This window comes from Bipolaris victoriae (assembly GCF_000527765.1).
Source record: "Bipolaris victoriae FI3 unplaced genomic scaffold scaffold_196, whole genome shotgun sequence".
NCBI lineage: Eukaryota > Fungi > Ascomycota > Dothideomycetes > Pleosporales > Pleosporaceae > Bipolaris > Bipolaris victoriae.
This window is the reverse complement of record NW_014575196.1, coordinates 1-21,599: the sequence shown is the minus strand read 5'-3', so window position 1 is coordinate 21,599 and position 21,599 is coordinate 1. Positions and strand designations below refer to the sequence as shown.

The 21,599-nt window shown below is 48.6% G+C and overlaps 5 protein-coding genes across 5 annotated transcripts; 4 read left to right on the top strand and 1 right to left on the bottom strand.

Annotated features, from left to right (window-relative positions):
- Positions 1-578: 578 nt before the first annotated feature.
- Positions 579-2,132, top strand: COCVIDRAFT_115618 (hypothetical protein; the record flags this gene model as incomplete). The annotated part of the gene is made up of 1 exon (XM_014694895.1): positions 579-2,132. One exon carries the CDS (start codon positions 579-581, stop codon positions 2,130-2,132), a length of 1,554 nt encoding a protein of 517 aa, XP_014550381.1.
- A 1,179-nt stretch (positions 2,133-3,311) lies between these two features.
- Positions 3,312-13,334, bottom strand: COCVIDRAFT_43074 (hypothetical protein; the record flags this gene model as incomplete). The annotated part of the gene is made up of 7 exons (XM_014694894.1): positions 3,312-5,650; positions 5,755-5,982; positions 6,106-6,479; positions 6,547-7,309; positions 7,431-12,107; positions 12,271-12,974; positions 13,156-13,334. 7 exons carry the CDS (start codon positions 13,332-13,334, stop codon positions 3,312-3,314), a joined length of 9,264 nt encoding a protein of 3,087 aa, XP_014550380.1.
- Positions 13,335-16,034: 2,700 nt separating this feature from the next.
- On the top strand, positions 16,035-18,029 carry COCVIDRAFT_115613 (hypothetical protein; the record flags this gene model as incomplete). Its single annotated transcript, XM_014694893.1, has 6 exons — positions 16,035-16,139; positions 16,195-16,459; positions 16,509-17,115; positions 17,170-17,428; positions 17,479-17,774; positions 17,828-18,029. 6 exons carry the CDS (start codon positions 16,035-16,037, stop codon positions 18,027-18,029), a joined length of 1,734 nt encoding a protein of 577 aa, XP_014550379.1.
- Positions 18,030-20,764: 2,735 nt separating this feature from the next.
- COCVIDRAFT_115609 (hypothetical protein) lies at positions 20,765-21,142 on the top strand (the record flags this gene model as incomplete). Its single annotated transcript, XM_014694892.1, has 1 exon — positions 20,765-21,142. The coding sequence occupies one exon, from the start codon at positions 20,765-20,767 to the stop codon at positions 21,140-21,142; it is 378 nt and encodes a 125-aa protein (XP_014550378.1).
- A 296-nt stretch (positions 21,143-21,438) lies between these two features.
- On the top strand, positions 21,439-21,597 carry COCVIDRAFT_115616 (hypothetical protein; the record flags this gene model as incomplete). Its single annotated transcript, XM_014694891.1, has 1 exon — positions 21,439-21,597. A coding segment is annotated over one exon (159 nt), but the record flags the coding sequence as incomplete, so codon positions are not given.
- Between the last annotated feature and the right edge of the window lie 2 nt (positions 21,598-21,599).

Sequence of the window (21,599 nt, the reverse complement as noted above, 5' to 3'; positions counted from 1 at the left end):
GTGGCGGTGAGCTATTACGCGTTGTACTCGCCCAGCGAGACGATGGCGCAGTGTTGATCGCGAGACGCCATACGCGGCAGCAGCAGCTTTTTGTGATTTAAAAACACCATTATGATAATCGCGGATAGCAGATTGAATAGATTCTTCGCGATTGGACATATTAGGCACGTTGTGGTGGTGGTGGGCAGCTTCAAAATTCAAAAATAGTTGTTGTTGGTGGAGTGGTTGGGGTGGCCACTACTGGGTGTGGCCATTACTAGGTGTCCGAGCTTACGTTGCTTCGTGCTCCTACAAGGTCCCCTATTGTTTGATTTCGAGCCACTTATATCGTGTGGCGTATCGCGTCGCATGTCGCGTAGCGTGTCATGTCGCGTGTCTGGTCCGAGCTTTCAGTCGCCCAGAAGAAGACCGTTGACAACCTCACTCTTCATTATCATCATACTATCCAACTTTCGCACTTCGTCTATTGGGTAGCACTACTGTTAGCAACGCATTGATTCTCTCCATTGCTCTTGACTACTTAGGGCCACGCTTCGAGTGCTTTCTCAGCTGCATTGTTTCGTGCACGACCTACAGTCATGGCGCTCAACATCATTGAGAAGCGCATCGCCTATTATGGCGCAGACGATCTGATCGCCGCACTGCCGACCCACAAGTCGATGAAATGGATACGTCATCCTGCAGCAACACCGTCGAATGCGCTTGTGATTGGTACCTACGACGGACGCGACATCCTTGCCTTCATGAAAAGCTTCGGTGGCAGCCCACGCAGGGTGCAATATTGCTTCAAGCCAGCCAATCGTCGGCTCAATGCATCCACAGCACAGCCTCTTACGCTAGACGAGGTGGTGAAATTGCCACTCAATGCGCCGTTCAGGTACAGCGCCGACGCCTCTGAGTTGGGAAAGAGCGACTTCGGTATCGTTATTCAATGGTACTTCATGGGCATAATCGAGCCCGAAGTTGATTTTATCGAGTATTGTCCGCGACTCTACAAAGCACTGCAGAGAATCGATGCAAAGAAACGTGCCGAAAAGGAATCTGAAACGCCGGAACCTGAAGAATCTAGGGGCGCGCAAGATCAACGTTCAAGTCACCGCGACCATCTTGGTATAGAAACAAGATTAACCAGGCAGGTCGTAACCCTAGTAAAAAGCCCAGTAAGAAGCCCGTTAGTCAGCGCGAGCGACGATGAGTATTCTGATCTGGGCAAGCTGCACAGTTACTTGGATTTATATGGCGCGCTTTACTTGCTGAAAAACCTACCGGGTCCAGACGAGGTCCAGTTCGTGAACCAGGACTTCCTTCCCAATGCACAGCCAAGAAAGCTCTTTATGGGTCACCATAAAGAACACGGCAACGACATCTATGCATATATGCGAAAGTCACGCAAATACCACGAGATCAAATTCTATACCGAAGATACGCGCGCACCTTCGAAGACAGCCATCAGCTCTGAAGACGTTGCTAAACAGAGTATCCTACACCCATTTAACAAAACCTATCCAAAAGGGACTCACAGCATTGGCCAAGACGAGAAAGCCCGACTCACACTTATGGTCAAGTGGTACTTCATTGCAGCCAGAATAGCAAAGGATTGTGTGCTCAGAGAAACGAAGGCTTATCCTGAGCGCTTGCTGAGCGCGCTTGAGTACGTTGCTAAGCGGATGGGGGCTGCTTCCGTCAGACCGCCCCTCGCTGGGTATGAACGGCAAATGGAGCCAGAGACTAGATCAGAAGAGGCAAGCCCAACCATCGATGAAAGTCATATCCAATTCACTCTCGCCAAGGTTACGCCCAATCCTTTATCATCCCCCATCACATCTAGATCTGCTCCTCCGCACCCGTCAACTGCTCACGTAGAGCAATTGAATAACCTCTCTAACGCCGTTGACGCTCCGAAAATGCGAGGCACTAAACGCACCGCCGAGGATGCAGAGTTCGAAGATCTTGCTGAGATAGTCTCTCAAGCACTTACTGCGGACCGGGGCCTCACGGATCAGATTAGTGCCATTGACAAGCGGATTGAGCTGTTGCAGACGCAACGTACAGTTTTAGTAGAGAAGAAGAGAGATGTGAAGAGGGAGTTCACGAGGCAGACTTTGGCGGTTGCATCGAGGACGGATGGATAGAGGTATCTGGGCTAGTTTTGGAGTCTGCCGCTCAATACTCTTACGTCTGCTACGTCTTGTCACTCTGGACTTCTTGATGTAAGCTACCTCCAAGTGACTGCCTAAAATTCCACTGCTATTGCATAGTAGCGCGGGTTCCGCTCCTTGTCTTTTGCATTGGCGCAGGTTCCAAACCACTGTTTTCGTCTAAATACCCGGGGAGGATCAGTTCAATCCTAGTACATGATGCCTCGTGAAATGGTGCGCATCTTGAATAACAGGGGTTTAGCACGGTTTAACACTAGTTATGAATTGCATTGCGATTTCTCCTATCCGATAAGACAAAAATGTTCGGCCCCGAACATCGCTCAAACGCGTAACGCGTCAGTGCTTCGTGACCGAGTCAGGCCTGGTATGAGGGCCGGATACGGCTATCGAGTACCTCCAGTAAGGGACGCTGCTCCTCACAAACGACCCATACGAAACTTCCCTATCTATGGCTCACCTACTACCACACTCTTTTCTGACGCTATACATATACAGTCCTAAGGTCTTTTGAGAATCAAAAACATAGTAAGGATCTCTCGTACTTGATCCACGAGTTCATTTAAAATATGTCCAACAATTTATTCTAACCTTATCCGCGTTTTCGGTCTTCATGAGCCTCATCATCGAAGCCATATAAGTCCATGCCACGTAACTCAATGATGACCAGTAGGATTATGAAATAATCGACTCACGCTCAATCTTTGGTTTGGTGGCACCCTGTTCATGTCCACTCCACTAGGCGATGGAAGATTGACGTGATCAGCTTCTTGATCAACGTTTACGTATGGGCCATATTGTATGGTATACATATATCCACGATACTAAACTTTGATAGAAAACACATATAGATGCCTGTAGTAAATCCTCCATGAACAATCATAGCCTGCGTAATGAACCAGTAACGCTAGTGCTCTAGTTGAACACAGAGGACGATGCTTGACAGAAGTGGATTCAGTTCGAACTAACATGAGGCTAGCTCTGGTAGGTACGGGTATAACAGAGGGATCCTAGTACATGCATCTCTAAATTTGATCTGTGCCTGCGTTTCCAGATTTGAAACTTTCGTCAAGGACCTCATCCTGAGTATCTCGTATGATAAACAGTATCAAGACCACAAAATAGACAATCACGAAAAAGGCATAACCATCCAACTTACCCAGTATCAATTTCGCGTTTCTCCAACAAACCACCCTCAAGCACTTTACCCAGGTGGGTCTTCTCCATACCCTCGCCTTCTCGTCTCGTCTTTATGTAATCCCTCAAGAACCCCACAGGACTTGTATTTAAGCGCCAAACACCAACGGGCGGTACGATGAACCCATCGACCTGCAGCTCTTCTCCCTCTTTAGGGGCTTCCCACGCTAGACCCAAGTATCTGCATAGCTCCACGTACTCTGTGTAGGATTTGAAGTAAAGTTGGCCAGCGAAGAGATTGAGCTCGACGATTTGGCTTCGTAGGAGGCTTAAGATGCACGCAGAGAAATCATGGCCGACGCAATACAGGTCAAGCGTATCGAGTGGGTCATAGCTCTGGGTGAGACGCGGAGAGTAAAGATGCAGCGTCGCTAAGTCTGATTTTTGGATTTTTGCAACGAGTTGTTCAGCTTCGAAGGGGCTAAGGATAAAGAAACATCGATTAGCGGAGAGATCATCTTCCGTCATAACTGAGAGAATCCATTGCACAGGTCTGAGGTATGAGTCCGAGAAATACGAATCCGACATGACTCCTCCTAGGTGTTTGACGGTGCGCACAAAGTCCGCTGTCACGAGGAGGTCATTCGGAAATTGTTCAAGATCGAGTTGCATTGCAGCACTCATCGACTCCAGAGCCCGAAATGCGGGTACGAATGCGTCTGATTTTGCCGAGAATATGCCAGTGCCCACCAGCCGGACAAGGTCAGGGTGTAGTTCGTGCTTCTCAGCTTCCATAGGTGCAGGTTTCTGAACTTCTCGCTCTTCCTCGATCTCTGGAGAGAGCTCTCTTTCTTGCTCTTCTTGAAGCGCTGCTGTGTCTAGAGATACTGCCTCAAAGGCGCGATATCGCTTCAGAATCTCCCGGATGTTTCTGTTGGTGGTGTCCCAGTCCCTTATTGCATCGAAGCGATTGCGCAGACAAGGTCGATAGCGATCGTCAAGGCTTTGAGCTTCCTTTTCAAGAAACTCCTTTGCTTGCTCTACAGTCGTTTCCACTCCATTGAGGTAATCCTTGTGGTCCTCGTAGCGGTGACCCTGAGTAGCCCACAAAGATATATTCCGACGCATGTCTGCCCACGTCTCGGTGATTGCCCATACCAGAATATCGGAAACTTCTATATCTGTACTACATGACTTTGAGGTGCACTCCAGAATCTTTGTTTGTATCTCTTCTGGAATGCAAAAGATGACTGACTGGCCCTTTCCCAGCTTTCGCATTCGCATACATGCTTGAACCAGCGTGTCCTTTGTCAAATTTGCCCCCAGAGTTACAGCAGCCCGGTAGTGCTTGGGCATCTTCAAGTCTGTTCCCCGGGTGTGTGCCTGATCAAGATATACAAGGCATTCATCCAAATGCTTTGAAAATGGCGATGTTTGAAGTAACTCAAAGCAGCCATTGTGATCAAGAACGGAGAGTTCCTCGTTGTCGTTGAAGAAGATGGCTGCTTTTGCCTTGGTGCCGTTTGAGTTGCTTATGCGAAGCCACGTTTCCGCCACTTGGATGTTACTGAGCTCCAATATTTGTGCGCCAGCATCAAGGATAACCCGAGTCGGCAGTTCCATTCTATCGATGATCATCAACAGACGCTCCGCATCTGTCTGCGGCGGTAGTAGTTTGAGCGAGTTCTCATCTTGCAGTAGGTAAGCCAACACCAAAGCATTGGTATGGTTCTGCCTTTCGGAATCAAGATAATGGACGCTAAGCGGAAGTAACTGACGTGAGTCGTTCGTACCACTGAAGCCGGTCGTGGGATGCGATTTGATTGCACCAAGGTCCCAGCCGGAGGCAGAGAGCTTGTATGGGAATTCTTTCATCGCCTTGGGAAACACAATGTGAGACAGGAAGTAATCGATAGCACCTTTCGAATACCGAAGCGATGGGAATATCTTGGTGGTGCACTGATGACGGTCTTTGATATTGACTCCAGTGAGATGCCGAAAGGCCTCGGGAAGATCTGCTGCCGAGCGGACCCATATTTGATATTCAACGTCTGCTTGGTCTGACTTCTCCAGGTGTGCAAATGTGTCAAAGAGATCCTGATTATCCAGACCGCCATAGTAATAGGTGAGTGACGTGAGAGTAATGACCACATCCGGGTGACTGAATTCGGATCGGGGAGAGGGACTGTCTTTCGAGCGGTATGGCACAGCTAGCCGTGTTTTCGGTTCACCGCTGGAATCGATGCCATAATTGACCCTCCATCGCTTGGAATTTAGAGCAAAGCTTAGCACCCCGCCCGCGATGAGACCTCGCAAGAGGAGTAGTGGCCCTTTGGTAGTTTCCGTGAAGAAAGCCCCTTTTCAGCTCTATCAATGTCCCCAGGGGCGAGATCAGACTGCCGGATATAGCGCAGGATGGTCTGCCTTATCTCGGAAGACTGTCGTGCTATGGAAAGAAGACCTGAGATGCCGACCCTACATACGTGTTCGGAGATCAGGTCTAGTAGCTTCTCCTCTGCATCACCACGGAGAATGCGCGTACGAGGATATCCTGACACCCGGTGTTCGTCGAACTCTATCGAAGAGGGAAACATTTTCTTGACATCGGCGGCGTATCTGGCGACCAATCCCAGGATTGAGTGAATTATGGTCCACCTCTCTGGACTGAGCTGTATTGGCATTTGGGTACCTGAACATGTGTCAGCATGAGGACTGAAGATGATATAAACATGGGACGCCACATCTCGGTAAACTAATACTGATGAGTCCTTCCAGGTAGACACAGCGAGAGATGTCAATGAAAGTCGTCCACCGTACTCAACCATTGTGTAAACTAGCTCAAATTTGACACTAAAATTCTCATCACTCTCATCGACAATGTCTCGGGAATGTTTGTCAAAGAAACTTTGAGTTCGCAGCAGCGACCTTCCTACATCAGGTTGCCCATTGAGAAGGCATTCGATGCCCATAAGCTTAAAGGACAAGATGTGCTCAGGCTGGACGAGCAAAATGCCGCGATTAGCTCTGCATTCTTGGTAGATCTCACCAAGTGTATCAGCTTCAGAGGAGCTGAGTTTCAGGGCTCTGGAAAATGGCATATGATATATTCGCCTGTTGAGCAGCCCACCGAGCTTCGAAACCAGCATTTGAAACATCTGTCTTGAGTGCGGTTTTGCAACAATGACTCTGACAAGTCTTTGTTCGTGAACAGTCAGTATAATTGAAGATGTCGATTGAAGATGCGATCACTTACAAGTCACCTTGAGCCAGGAATGCCGCGATGATCTGAACGATGACGGAGGACTTTCCCTCTCCCATGTTGAGTTGCATGACGGAGTTTGCATAGTTTGGTGGGCATCTCATTTGTTTCGCAATTTCTTCCTGCACCTCGCGAACCGATAGACCACTCTCAGCCTCGAGCAGCAACGTTTCCGGAAACTCCATTGGTTCCCAGTTCTGATGCCCGCCATTGCGCAACTCTTCTGCAAACTCATGTGGGTGACAAGAGAGTGCTAGAAGTCTCCGGGCGCGCTGGAGCTCGGTCACGGCAAGACCGTATCTAACGACTACTACTTTCCAATTCTCAGTTAGGGTATTGAAGCGGTCTCTGTTTAATTGACGAAGCCAGAACATTGGAGAGATGCGAGGAGACTGGCCTATTTTAGCCGCAATCTCGTTGCCTGTTTTAACAAGCCTTTGTAGGAGGGAGCTCATTTCATTGAGATATTGCCGGCAGTCGTATAGGTTTCTCTCCACGAGCCTCAGGAGCTCGCTTTGCGGCATATCCAAACGGATTTGGGATTTTGTTTCCTGAAGTGTAAGCGAATCGCAACTTTCATATAGATCCAAGATGTAGTCCTTTTCGTGAGAAGACTTTGCAGTAAGCCTAAGCTTTCGAAATAGCGACGTGAGCCGTTTTTCGGCTTGATCACTACCTTCATCCATGGTTTGCTGCTCTGTGGGTATTCGAAGCGGCGTGGGCAACATCGGCAAGCATAAGTCGGTAGAGTTCGATGCTGCGCATAATGTCAGTATGGCATATATGGAAGGATAGCGATGAAAATTCGGTGAAGCGTGTCTAGAAGAGGCAATGCATACTCGATCTGCTGATGGTATATTGTGTTAGGGTAGACTTACAAACTGCGAACGATGCCGGCGGTTCTAAGTTGAAGATATCTTTGACAGTGTAGAAAGGGGATCCATTCTCCCCTTCACAATCGTTGGGCACATCTACGACGCGGTTGTCTTTGGTCCTCACACGGGCGATGCTCTGTCGTGCCAGAGTAGATGAGACGTTTTCAAGATACTGATAAAAGCCACGGTTATCGTGCCAGGTTTTGAACATGCGACGAACCTCTGACATAGCCCTCCCAGTATCTAGGTACGTTTCCGCAGACTGAGTGCATGGTGTAATCGGTACCTCGCAGGGCCACTGGTCGTGGAGCGCATGTGCGAAGGTCTTGGCGGCGTTGTCTTGATTCATCTCAAAGAGTCTTTTCCTTCTCGCGTCCCATTGCCAATACTGCTCCCCGAGCAGCTGTGGTAGATTATACTCAGGGCAAGCTTCGTAAGGCCGATATATCTGTACGAGATCCTGAATAGCGGACAGAGTAGGGGAATCTCCCTCTGCCAGGTTGAAGCTGGCATCCGAAGGAATCTTGATCGATGCCAGGTCACAACAATTGTAGAATGCGGCTAGGACTTGGATGACATCCATATCTGCGGATTCCTCAAATGCTGCGGTTGACAGCCAGAACATCAGATTAAATTTGTTAAAGTCCCAAGGTAATTTTGCAAGCAATGAGTGTAGATTACACCACATGTCTGGAAGGAAGGAAGATGGCTTCACGAGCCACGAAGCGTCATAACGAAGTATGAGCGGATTCAATCCTGTATTGAGACCTTGGACTGTGGCATTATGCAGATGAACCGTTCGAAGGGAGTTTTGGAGACCATACGCAGAAATGGGGGAGTGGAGGGTAGCCTGCTTTCGAAGAATCATCCCAGCGGCAACAGAACTACGCGGTCCCCGTTGCGAGTCGGCAACCTTAGCTCTGGCTTCGTAGCGTTGATCGAAGTCACGGGTATAGTGTTCTGCGCCAAAGCCATCGACACGGAAATTTGATGTTCTTATCATGTCTCTCTCGAGCAGATGAAGCTTGCCAAGGCCGAGCTCTGGGGGATCTACATAGATATCGTTGGGATATAGCAGCTTCGTTCTCCGCGATATGGAGAACAGTCCCTCTACCGCCGTATAAAAGCCGGGGTGCTGAGACATGGAGGACAAATTTTTGTCCCAATGGACCTCTTGCATGACCTCCCTATGAGAGGGGTAGAACTTCCGTCCTGGCGTCAAGTGAGCAATAACCTTGAGAAGGTTAATGTTGACCGCCGTAAGCACATCGAAGGATGATGCTGCCCCTGCCCGTAAGATTGACAAAGCAGCTTCAGTCCCAGTATGGCCGGTCAGGGTGTCTGGGAGGCAATGAGAAGTAAGCGCATGGAGGTAGCACAGGAAGAGTTTGCTCTGCAAACTTCCATTATCTATCAGTCGACCCAGAATCCCATCCACCTGATACGCGTGGGTCGTCCAGGCCGTATCCAATCTAGTTGAGACGGAGACATGGCCCATCGTCGTCGTCGAATATGTCACATCGCCTTCTGGTATGAGAGCCAAGCGATGCTCTATTCCCTGCTCGTACTTCAGAATGAGTACGGTGGCCAGCCCATACAACGTTCCCATTCGCCGATCGGTGTCGACGACCATCCCCTTGTACTGATGGGAGTAGATCCTAGAGTCGCCTTGTGTGTGATGGAAGCCTAGTCGTCGCCGGGGAAGCTCTATAAGGGTGGCAGAAGAATTTTCAGACAAGATGTGGATGTGCGATTGAAGCTCCAAAGGCGATAAGATCTTCGATATTGTGCTGCCAGTGTTGCTTGCTGGACTCACTAGATACGTATCTCCCTTCTCGAGGCGCCAACTAGCTCCATATCTCTTCAAACACCACAGCCCACAGGTAGAAGCCCAGGGATTATTACGAGGACGAAACTCAACTTCTTCGGTATCGTGGTCGTACCAGTGGAAGTAGTCATCAACAAACATCGTAGGAAGTAGGCTCTTGAATACACGGGAGGGTATAAGATCAAACTTCGTTCCACCTCGGGCAGCTAGAACAAGCATGTCTGAGCCTTCCATTCCAAAGCTGAGGTTGTAACACCAATCGGGGTGGAAAGGGTGCATCGCAGAAAACTCCATCCCTGGCTCCACGGCAGACGTCACCTCTATCGGCACCTTGTCGAAAAGTGAAGAATACAGATGATGTTGTGTGTATTGCACTGGGAGCCGAGACAGTGGTAGACCGTTTACAAGCAGCTCAGCGGTAAGTAGGTTGAAATGAACAGCTTTTGCGTCGTATTCGACGTACATCCAGTGATGCTGAGGATTCTCAAGTACAATCCAGCGGTTCGTAGGGCGAAAGATTGCCCATGATGTTGCCACAGCTTGGCTCAGACCTTCTTGTACAGTGTCAGAAGATATGTCTTTGGCAATCACTGGCAACGCTCGAAGAAGCAGCAATCTCCATGACTGCAGCATAGCGTGATGAAGGTACTCGTGCTCTGAAGACGTGACGTCCTTGTTCTCCTGCACTACGATTGAAGTCTGAAGCAATACTGAAACTGCAGAAGAGGAACAAAGCATGTCTTCTAGACATTCCCCATCAGTGTCGAATGTACTCGTACACAGGAGGCCAATCTCAGTAAGCCTAGAAGAGAGCTCCTTTCGTTGCGAGTCATCTGTCGCTGTAGGGAGCCGTTTCTTGAGGCGATTCAACCATTTCAGAGATATCAGACGAGCCTCTTGAAGCAGCTCTATGCATCTTGCAGCGATTCGATCGGAGGTATTGATGCTGAGTATTCGCAACGTCACCTGCACAAGAGCTGCGACAGCTCTCCAAGTCTCCCAATTCTCGCTCACGCGCCGCAAAGCGGCCTCAATCTTATTCGTAAGAGCGCCACAGAATAACTCATCGGTAAGGATCTCGTGAGCAATCCGCTCTGGATTGCTGTTGCTTGTGGGTGGGCCTGCGCGATGTATCGTCTGCAAAATCAAGCACTGTGTCTCGGTCTTATTCAAGTCCAGGGTTGGCATTGCAAGTTGCACAAGAATATTCTGGTATTGGATTCTATACCCAATCGGAAGAGATCCGAAGGCCTTGTATTCGTCCAAAGAGAAATGTGAGGGGCAATCTGACAAACGTGCAATCACTTGATTCGGGGTTATGTCGTTCGAAGTGGTGGGTGTTCGCAAGTAGGCTTGAAGTTTCGATGAGCGAGCCGGAAGTTGGTATGTGCACTTTTTCGATACTTGTGGCGTGGAGCGCAGGATAGTAATGAAGGTGTTGTGCGAGCTGTCGAAGTACCGGTATCGAAGTGCATTTTCAACACAAATGTCCTTCTCTTGTAAGAAGACAACACCGTTCTTGACGCGGTAGTGGCTCCCTGTCAGCGGCTTGACCTCGGAAACAAGGTTAACACGCCGACAGGACGGGGAGGCCCAAAAACTGCTCAACCCATCTTGTCTGTTGAGACCGTATTTTGGGCTTGATTCTGTGGTTTTGGTATGGATGAAGCCTAACACTTCCACCCGTAAGAACATCGTCGCGTCGCGCCAGTGACTGTAGGCCGTTGGAATTCGTAGTTCAAAAACCGTTGCTTTTGCGATCGATTCGTCTGAATGAAGCGGCCATTCATGGACATGAATTTCGAGTTGTTCAGCTCGAGAACGCAAACTGCATTTCTCGCACCACGGGGCGTGTTCAGTGCTGCTTGATCCGTAGTACCGGTTGTAAACTTCTTGGTAGTCACAGTCACGCTTATCAGACGCAGCTATAAGGTCATGATACTGTTGTTTCTTTTGAGCCAATTCGCGGCACTTCTCTTCACGTGCCACAGTTGCCTGCTGCCTGATATCTGAGAGTAACCTGTGATGTTCCAGAGATCCATCAAAAAACCTGACTGTGAAAGAAGATGGAAGGCCAAAGTCGCGGTAGAGGGATGGAGCATCGGCCCTCGCATCTCTTCGGCGGCATTGCAGGTAGGCCTCAGCGACCAACAGCCGCTCCAACTGACTCTTGAAGGGCAAGGAAAGCGACTGGAAAGAGGACAATTCCACTTCTGGGTCGAAGTCGTGTAGCAATGGATACATCCTACAAGCGCACTTGTCACATGCAATCCATAACTCCATAACGGTAAGATACATGGTCGATAGACTCCTTGGTATATTGCTTGGGGTGCTGTATGCCGAACTCGCCTGGTGGAAATACTCTTCGAGAAGCCCGCGTAGCTTTTCACATGACGTATCATAGGAGATGCATCGCTCAACCCAAGAGGAAAGGTGATCTTCGACCCATCCCTCAACTGTCGCCAAGTAGAAGTACGTGTATTCTCCTGAGCCGCTGAAGTTGGTGGGCAGCTCATGCTCTAGGTATACCAGACATGTTGAAGTAGGTTGAAAATCTGATACATCAACTTGGCGTTTCCTACGAGAAATCTTCGTAATGAAGTCATCCACTTCTGGGAGATGGATGTCAAGCTCGTTGTCGGGCTGAAGATCGGCGAGTACTGCCACATCTATATTGTTATGTGCGCTGTTCGTAGCACGTTCAATCCTTGCGACCATCGACAATCGTGCCTCGTCTAGAAGCTTCTGGGCAGACTTGGTGTAGAGGTCGAAGGAGCGCCCGGAAATCAGCTTCCTCAACTTCTGTAGGCGGCCGGTCAGCTTGGCGGAGATGATGTACATCAGGTCGATATCTAGAGGTTCCCACAAGACATTAGCAGGCTATTCGGGTAATTTAGGGCTGCTCGACCAACAGCAAAACCTGATTTCTCAGCCTCTGCAACAGAAATAATCACGCTTAACGGATGGTACTGTGGGATTGGAGGGCACTTTGACACGCGAACTGACCCTACGTACCTATCAACTCGTAATGGGCTTTCACACTTTGGAGGAGCCTCGCTAACAGATTCACCATGACAGCCTTGTACACGTTTGCGGACGACATGCGAGCGATTTGAAGCTGCATTGTTGTGCGAACAAGGAGCCACAAGGCAGATCTTCTCCAGGGCAGGAAGCCTTTGGAACATAGAACATCTTCGCGAGTGTTCTTCCAAACACCCTGCACATCAGTGGGCTGACCAACGACGGAGAGGATATGCATGAGGAAATCAGTGATCAAGCCTGGATGCGTGGTATCGCGAGTCTCATCGTGGTCTTGCTCATTCTTGCGGGTCTGAGACTGGAAGCCCGGAGCTGCTTCCCAGCTCATCCTCCCAAGCGTTTGCGCTAGTGCTTCAATCAAACCTTGTTCCTGGAACTGTTGGAGAGAGACTTGACAAGCAAAAGTCGGAAAGGAGCGCTTGAGTTGACCTTTCGTTCGCATCACGGTCTCATTTGGCGGTGACAGTTCGAAAACTTCAAAGACGACATCAGCACCTGCTTCTTGTTTACTGACGATCACCGCCGCGTTTTGTGCCTTTATCTCGATGGGGACAGTCCCAGACGTCTTATTGGAGGCCAGGCCATGGAGCAAGTCTGCGAGTCGGGAGTCGGCGACAAATCCGGACGTATTGCGGATGCGACGCAGGTTGTGGATTGCAGATGCTACGAGATCTATGTGGCTGTAGGGTGGGAATATATGTTAGAGGTGCACCAATATTGACGGCTCCAATCGAGGGCTAAAATCTTGTGAAGGTACTCTCCAAGGCCTAAAGTGACCAAATGCCAGACGTGACGGTGGTCTGAAATGCCCTTGAAGAGGCTCGATAGAGATGAACGAAAAATCGAAATTTGTGTACATGCCTAGCTACTTTCGGTTGTTCTTTTTGGACAGCCTCACCGAACGTCTGGAGGGCTTCCACTGTTATGTCAAGCAGTGCATCTTCATGTTCTACCTTCCAGTCGTTCGTCTGTGGTAGCTTTGGAGGCAGTACAATATGGTGGAAAAGGTAAAGTGTCGCCTCAAGGCTAAGCGGAGGCATGGCGACAAGCTGCAAGGCTTTGCTAGTTTTGGGTCTGGATTGACGGTGAAATGATAGTTCAGCTTGACGAGAAATCGAGCTCGTAGTCTTTGTGAGAAAAGCGTGATGATAGTCAGATTTCAATACTAGAACATCGTGTCTGGAAATGCTGCAATTTTTAGCGTATTAAGGTGAAGGAGGGAAAGAGTTGTCTTGCTACATGGGCAGGCGATAAGCGATGTACGTAGCTTGATGTACTGTGTCCAATGCGAGTGCACTAATAGCCGCTTTCCCGTTCTGCAACGAGCGGGCCATATCTCTCAGCGGGTGCATGCCTTCAGCTATGGTGGCCTACCCTTTGAGGCTTACCATGCACACTAGGACACCATACGATAATCACCTAAATCAGTGCGGAGTGTGGCAATTTAGGTCACTCGGCTTTCGGTTCAAGTTTATGGCTGTTGGGCTCGATAACAGCGTGAGGAGCAGCAAGCGATCCCACGCTAATACCGGAAGCTACGACCCAATATCAAACTTAGACGCGGTCAAAAACTGTTGTTCTGCACAAAATAGTAACAACCTGTCAGACTACAACCAGCAACTTTTCTATCAACAAGGCCGCCGATGTACATCCACACGTGATTTGGGCGGCTCGCTACCCTTGGTAAGTACCTGGAGTCACGAATATTCAATTGGAACAGTCGTATCATGTAACCATTCGACATGTGGCTTATATTATACAATCATTAAGTTTGTCGCTTTACCATCCCTGTTTGACGGAACAAGGAAACCATCAGGATGGGTATCCAGCCTTTATTGCCACATCGCTCCTGTGAGATAAGTCAGTCATTAGACTGTCTCGATATACTGGAGCTTGGATCTTGGCGTCACTAATGTTCGAAAATCACTTAGGTGGTATTATATCGGCGATGATCACACCATGCATTGATGTATGCACGCGGAATGCTGTTGTGTAACTGTGGCTTGCAAGACATCCAGTGACGCAGTGACACATGTCAGACCGAAGCGCTGGCTTGCTTTCCGAGTGTTGATGTAAGATGTGAGTGAAGGTGTTGAGGAAAAGTGACGATCTAGGGCGTGTCATATCTATACCCTTGACGCCAGAAATGTCTGAGGCCTCCACACCCTTGGACTGAACGTTGTTGAGTCCTGCATCTGAACACTTATACGTGAAGCGATGTTTAGCAATCAGCCACAAAGTAAAATTTCTAATGGCGTGAGTCACAAGATCTCACTGATCGAGCCATCGATCCCTTGCCCCGACTTGGCTATCAAAGACTGCATCAAGCATGCAGCTATATTCAGGGATCTCACGAATCTTCGGCGCAGGGCACGTTTCCTCAAAGGATTGTTTGTGTAACGCCCTGACCGCACGACTAGGGATGGGAGAATCCTCAAGGTGATGATCATTTTAAAGTGCAACGTTATCGAGCAGACAATGCAGATAAAATCTGGAAAACAGATGTTCTATGATATGATGTGTCAGATTGGCGATGAGCTTCAGCTCTGCCATCAACATCATCATTTACCAAAAATCCTGCCATCCTTGACCTCTGCATGGCATCTGGCGGCTTCACGGCCTCTTGAAAAGAAGCTGCTATGCCAGGGTATGCAGAATCAGTCTTCCTATATCCCAGGGTGGCCATGAAATGACACTTCCTAACTGACAAAGCGACCCAAGGATACGAGTCCGCTTCTTCGATATCACGATGCTAGCGGCCGAGATGGACGTTATCCATATCCCGACAGAACACCCTAATGCTACCAAATTTCTGTTCGACCGTCCCTTTTATGGGGAAAGTTTCGATTTGATCTTCTGCGACGGCCAGGTTCTGCGAACGCATTGCAGGGCGGAGTATCGCGAGAGACGGGAAGCGTAGCTGTTACTAAGAAGTCAACTTGTGCTGGCGCTTCAGCGTTTCAAGCAAGACGGCAAAATCGTCATTCTCCTACACAAGCTCGAGACTTGAGATACAGTCTTGTTACTGTACATCGCATTAGCACTTGGGAATAATTGCACAGCACTGATTTGCACTTTCAGATGAAGTAGGTAGGTATGTCCCACATACTGCAGTTGTCTGATTCACGTCAGCTCATTAGCCCGCTATTTGACGTCAAAGGTGGCCAGGCGGCACACTTTGGCCATTCAGCTGGCATTGGTTCATACCAGAGCCTTGCTATAGGTTGCCCTCGTTACGAGTCATGCATATAGTGGCTGTATGCACATTTAGTCGATAAGCGATTACATTCGCTACTTCATGTTCGCAAACGTATTTTGCGAGGCTGACAAACATCAAATAGGTCCATAAATCTTGAGAAGTTTTAACTCTAGGCCAATCATAATCTGTGTCTAAGGGTTGTTAGAGTTGTTGCCTTGACCGCAACCCCAGACAATGGCTGCACTGAAACTTACTGCATTTCGCAATTCCATGAGGCTAGTTTCGCCACCTACCGCTAATTGGCCGCGCAAAATGTGTCTGCCACCACGGAGCATATGCTCAGGCGCGAATTTGGCGATGCACGCGACGCCATGGCGCGGCTGCATAATATATGTGTCCGCTAGCGCGTTGGTACGTGAGCGGCCTCAGTACCTTGCTTTTGACATCGAGAGGTAGGTAAGAAGAGCGCAGGGCTGTTTTCCCTTTATACGCAAGGATTGGCCCGACTTATCGTCGTCTAGTATACTGTGGCATCATGGCCATGAACTTCAGTTCCATCTTACCCCTTCGATGTGCGAATCAGGCTGTTGGCGAGTCTTGCAAATCCGAAGGTTTGTTTGCTTGCAAAAATTGCAAGCTCGTGGCGGTGAGCATCAGAAATCACCCTACGAGGCAATGCCCATATCTAAACAAGCACCAAGTATTGTGGAGCAGATTGCCAACGGCTGCACTGGCCCATTCACAAAGTAGAATGCAGAAGTCCTCTCAATAAGTCAAGCTGGACGCCAGAGTGGGACCGTGCCAATCGGGCACCGATATGGGCGAACGGTGATGCCTCGAGGAACCTACACAACCCCTTCGGCTCTAGCAAGTATCTTTGGGGAAATGTCCCAGCAATCGACATCCTGCGAGTACTTGAAAACGAAGGCCAGGGGTACGACAAAGATATCAAATTGCTCTTTGCGGGTAAGCTTTACGAAAATGCTTTTCGTCTCGTGCAGCTGATCATGTGTAGCCTCCGGTGACCTCAGGAACTTGATCAAGACTATCCGTAGTTTACCGGATTCTTTCAGTCGCCAAATGGACGTCACAGTCAACGACTGGGAGTTTGATGTCGTGGCGCGCAACGCGGTGATACTTCTTTTGGTTTTCGCTTCTCTCAACGACAAAACTTCGAATCAACCTTCATTTGACTCTGCAGTCGAGGCACTAATCCATGTATGGTACTCCGCCTTTATTCCAAAAAGCTTGGCTACTTCAATGAGAAGTAAAATTGGTAAGCTGCTCGGAGACAGTCGCACTCACACTACAGAGGCTGTACATCAAGGCATGGTCAGGAAAACCTGGACATTCTCTCGATCCAAGATTTTGTCCATTACGCTTCCGCCAGATAAGTGGCCATTGGTCGCAGAGTATCTCAAGGTTCCCGCTGGATTGACACAACAATCTGCAAAGAAAATCCGCGAAGCGGTGATGTTGTCCCCAGAGAGAGCTGATTATAGGGACAGAGGGTATTACAAGGATGCAAGCCCATCCATGCGCCTCGCAAAGCGAAGATTTCGGCGTGATGGCTTGTTGCTCCCCTTTGGCCATCCTCGGACTGACTTCGATATTCCCAATCCGTAAGTAAGATCTAACTATGTGTTACATATATTTCATCAGCTAACGAGTACTAGAACAATGTTCCAGACAGGTGACTGCTGGCCTTTCGACGACAAGTCAGATCCCATGGCGGGTTGGTGTATCAGAGATGTCTATCAAATTCCATGGAAGCCGTCTTGCGACATATACGGGAAGTTGTTCGTGTATTTGCGTGAGGAGTTTCAGGCGTTCCTATACCGCTTGTTCAACCTCAATCTGCGTCTCGAATTATTCAACGTCGATGCAACCACGCTCCCACAGCTACTAGTGCCACAGTCGTATGACAGGATCGAGGTAAGTATATTGAACATTTCATTCACGCTCCAGATTTACAGCATTCATAGGTCTCAAATATATCAGATGCGGGTTACGTAGGGACACGTCGCGTTTTGTCTCTCTTTGCTCCACTCCTCCAGGCAACAGCAGAGAATGCTGATGCAACGATCATAACCTGCTACTTAAACGCGGTGGTGGAAATGGCAAAAATGACAGGAACAGATACGATGCCTGATATCGATTTCCTGGCCCAGTATCTACCCGGAAGTTTAGATATTGTCAGGGTTTTACGCCAAGGAGCAGACTTTTACAAAGCTTGGGACAGTCGGACACTCGCATTGGACGCTGAAACCTACTTCCAAATGTGAGTTAAGTTATAAAACTAGTGACCAGAACATCCTATTGATCAATGTGTAGGTACATGAAACTCCAAAAGTTCGAGTCTGCGGCTAGTGGCGCAGGATTGATGATAAAGGAGAGAAACACGATTGTAGAACCATGGCCTCTGAAGCTAAAGCTAAAACCAGACGAGATTGGTTCGCAGGAGGAATTCGATCTTCTGCTTTCATCTTGCTCCAGTGGAATCGAACACTATACAGAATGGCGGAGACTATGGTAGTTAATTAACAAGTTGTGCCAAGGCAATATAGCAGACTTACCGCTAGAATGGATTACAATCGGCACAGGTATCGACCAGCACCATATCCATATCTTGCAATTTTTGAAGACGAAAACTCTCCCAATCTTCAACTAATACGTAAGCATGTTAACCAGAATATGTACTGTATTACGCCTTATCTCGAAGCAACTTGATCTTCTCGCTGCAAAGTATGCTACTGTACCAGTCCTCGCATTAATCTTCAATCTCGCATCGAACAACAACCAGGTCTCGTGATTCTGGCTTTCTTCCCTATAGTTACACGACCTTTTAGGGAGTAGGCAATACCAGAGCGTCTAATCTCGAATTCTTTTTCAATGTACATATTTAAAGGCAAGGGCCCCGATAACCTTTTGCATTTTGCCGCGAAGCGTCGACTTTCAGTTCATCCGAAAGCTCGTCAACAGAAGTGCCTCCACCATGATAGTTACTAGATCTTCCATCCGATTCTTTATGCAACTGAACATGTACCCAAAAATATATAATTAGAGAGAATACTGTAGCTAAGCACGCAATGCTTGAACTAAAGTGCTTGCAGGATCATCCAACCTTGGTGATAACAGTAACAAGGGAACGGCAGATAATCATGCGAGACCAACTCAGCATGCTCGAGTTGATTTAAGTGGCGGGTAAAATAAGAAATGTTATCAGTTCTGACCTCGTCCTCTATAAACCCTTCCACATTGACGCCAGCAAAATCTTTCAATTCATTTTTCACTACAGACCATGACACAGGAGTCCAAAAAAGATATTGGAAACACTTTGGTCTATGAAGGTGCTAAGAGCGTGACTGCAAACTTGCCCCAAGTAATCAAGCAATACCTGCCTCGAGGGAACTGGACACTACATCGCCTCGCCTCGCCTACCAATTTTGTGTGCGTTCGGTGCGATAGAGAGAAGAAATCCAAACTTGTGGCTATCCGTTCTAACCAGTGGAACCATCTTTGCTGCAATGGTTGTTATGGTGAGATGATTTCGAAAAAAACAATAGGGTTAGCAATCTTCAAGAACCGCTGAGAGAATATCTGACCGACTACAGGATAACTAGTGGCAAGTCTCCATGTAGGCTGTGGCTTTGGCGTTGATATATGTATGTGTGTTCATACGAGAGATTTCGGTACCTTGTAGATGGTGCGGAAGCTGGGTTGTGTCAGAGTAGGAGACCGTGAAGTCGGTTCTGCGGCTAGCGGCCAGAGCAGATAGGAGTAACTTAGACTTCAAGCTGTAAATAGCCGAACAATCGTCATAAAAACCCTTTCTTGCCTTGCTCATCTTCGCCATCCTTGTGCTATAAAATTTGGCATGCGTGTAGGCGGCAGAAGACATAAGAAGATTGAGGGTGGCGCGCAGACCACGATTTGAGCATTGTGAAGGTGTCATGTTGTGATGGGTTTCCAAGAACAGTAAATTGATGGTGAAAAGTGGTTGTATTCTCTGTGTTCCAGAGACGCGCCAGCGCATCTCTTAAGAGTGGTATTGGTATCTTAAAGTCTGCAATATGACATGAGCCCCCCCTCGTATCAACTGGGATCAAGGTAGTCTTGGCAGAGAACTTCTGGTTAGCCGTATACAGGATCCGGTGGATCCAAATCACATCTGGATACTGCTGCTTCTGCTGCTTCAATCTGACAGAAGGTATCAGAATTCGGCCTTGTTAAGTTGAACACAATGAATCATGAGAGTTCATTATCTATTGCTAAATATTAGTGCATCATGCAATCTGCTCAGTCTTGCTAGGATTTACTGACTACTCAGCGTCTTGTGGTTTGATATTCGGAGTGCTCAGTGACTCAGGAGTACTAGGATGTACAGATCACGTGATTGGTCACCTGATTGCGGCACGGTTGGAAGGATCGCAGCGTATCAGACCGCATCCCTCAAACTGCTCATTGGTTGAGAAAAATGGGTCATAAGGGCTTGCTGCCAATTGCTGTATACTGTGCCGTGCTGCAGTCTGCTGATCTTCTCGGTACCGCCAAGATATAGTGATGGCTGAGCACGCGATGTAATTGGGAGGTGGTTAGAAGGATTGCGGGGTTGCGTTTTGAGTTGCACCCTTCATCCTGTTTACTGGCTGTAAGCGTAATCAAGAGTGTCGGCATTCTATATTCGTGACACAGCAGTACAGCGCCTGAAAAGGGTGGCAGAGTCAAAAGAGGGGAAGATCGTCTTTCTATAGTTATAGGTGGATGATAAGCAACCTAAAGTACGTAACTAGCCTGATGTATTGCGCTCGCTGCTTTCATGCTTTGCAACGAGCGGGCCAGATCTCAGCGGATGCATATGTACCTTCAGTCGTAGAGTTGCACACTTTGAGGCCTATCATGCACATCAGGACACCACACGACGATCTTAGCGTATATTGGTTGTCAGCAGTTACAAAAAATTGTAGTTAAGCCAATGAAGCAACAATGATTGTGATAACTAGGCCGATTACGGGAAAGCCTGCATCGAGGGAGATCGGTACGAGAGTGAGATATGTATGCACTATGGAAGGGGGGGTGAGAACTGCGAGTGCAAGCGGCTGCGCAATATGGTAGAGTGAGCGTATGTACACAAACGAGCCCCGCGTTCCTCACTTTTCCAGTTGTGTTGCTCTGCAGGCTGCATTGCAGGCCAACCTTCACTCTTACACAATCCAAAAATTCGTTGTCTGATCAAACCTCGACATACCAACACTGCATAACGAGCTCATTATGTACTACGACAACGAATGCGAGACGTGCGATCGCGAGTTTGGTAGCCAGCAAGCCGCCATCCAGCACATGGATGCACTTGACCACTGGGCCCCACAATTCGAATGTGACACATGCGATCGAGAGTTCTTTAGTCAACGCTCCGCGAACCAGCACATGGACGACACAGGACACTGGGAGCCCCAGTTCGAGTGCGAAACTTGTAACAAGCGATTTCATACCCAGCGCTCGGCAGATCAGCACATGGACGCTACGGGACATTGGGAGCCTCAATTTGAGTGCGAGACTTGTGACAGGAGATTTCGTTCTCAGTTGTCCGCTAATCAGCACATGAGCGCTTTGAATCATTACGAGCGACACTACTGCTACAGTTGTTAGCGATTGCGGCTCCACCCTTATGCGCAGCTGCGCAACGGATTTGAGCAGCCCCACCTTCCTTATGTAGCTTAGTACAAGAAGTCAGCAGCAGAACCATCGGTGTGATTGGTCAATCCTCGATCTTCTGATGACTGAACTTTTGGAACGCTGCCTACAGGGGTGAAGCCGCAATCGCTAACAACTGTATGATTGCGGATCAACCACTGAGTGTACAATAAATCAGAAATCAGGACTGTATATCGCAACGAACAGACTAAGGTATACGACGCGAAGAGTCGGATTGCGCTGTTGTGTGAATGAGTTTGCGATCGGGACGCGTGAGAGAGATGGCCATCTCGACCCCTGAACGCGACCGCGACCGCGAAGCGACATCCTTGCCAGCCGAGCTACTAGCACCACTGAAGAGACGCGCGAGGAACACCACCGAGCAAAACGAACACTACCGCAGGCGACCGCT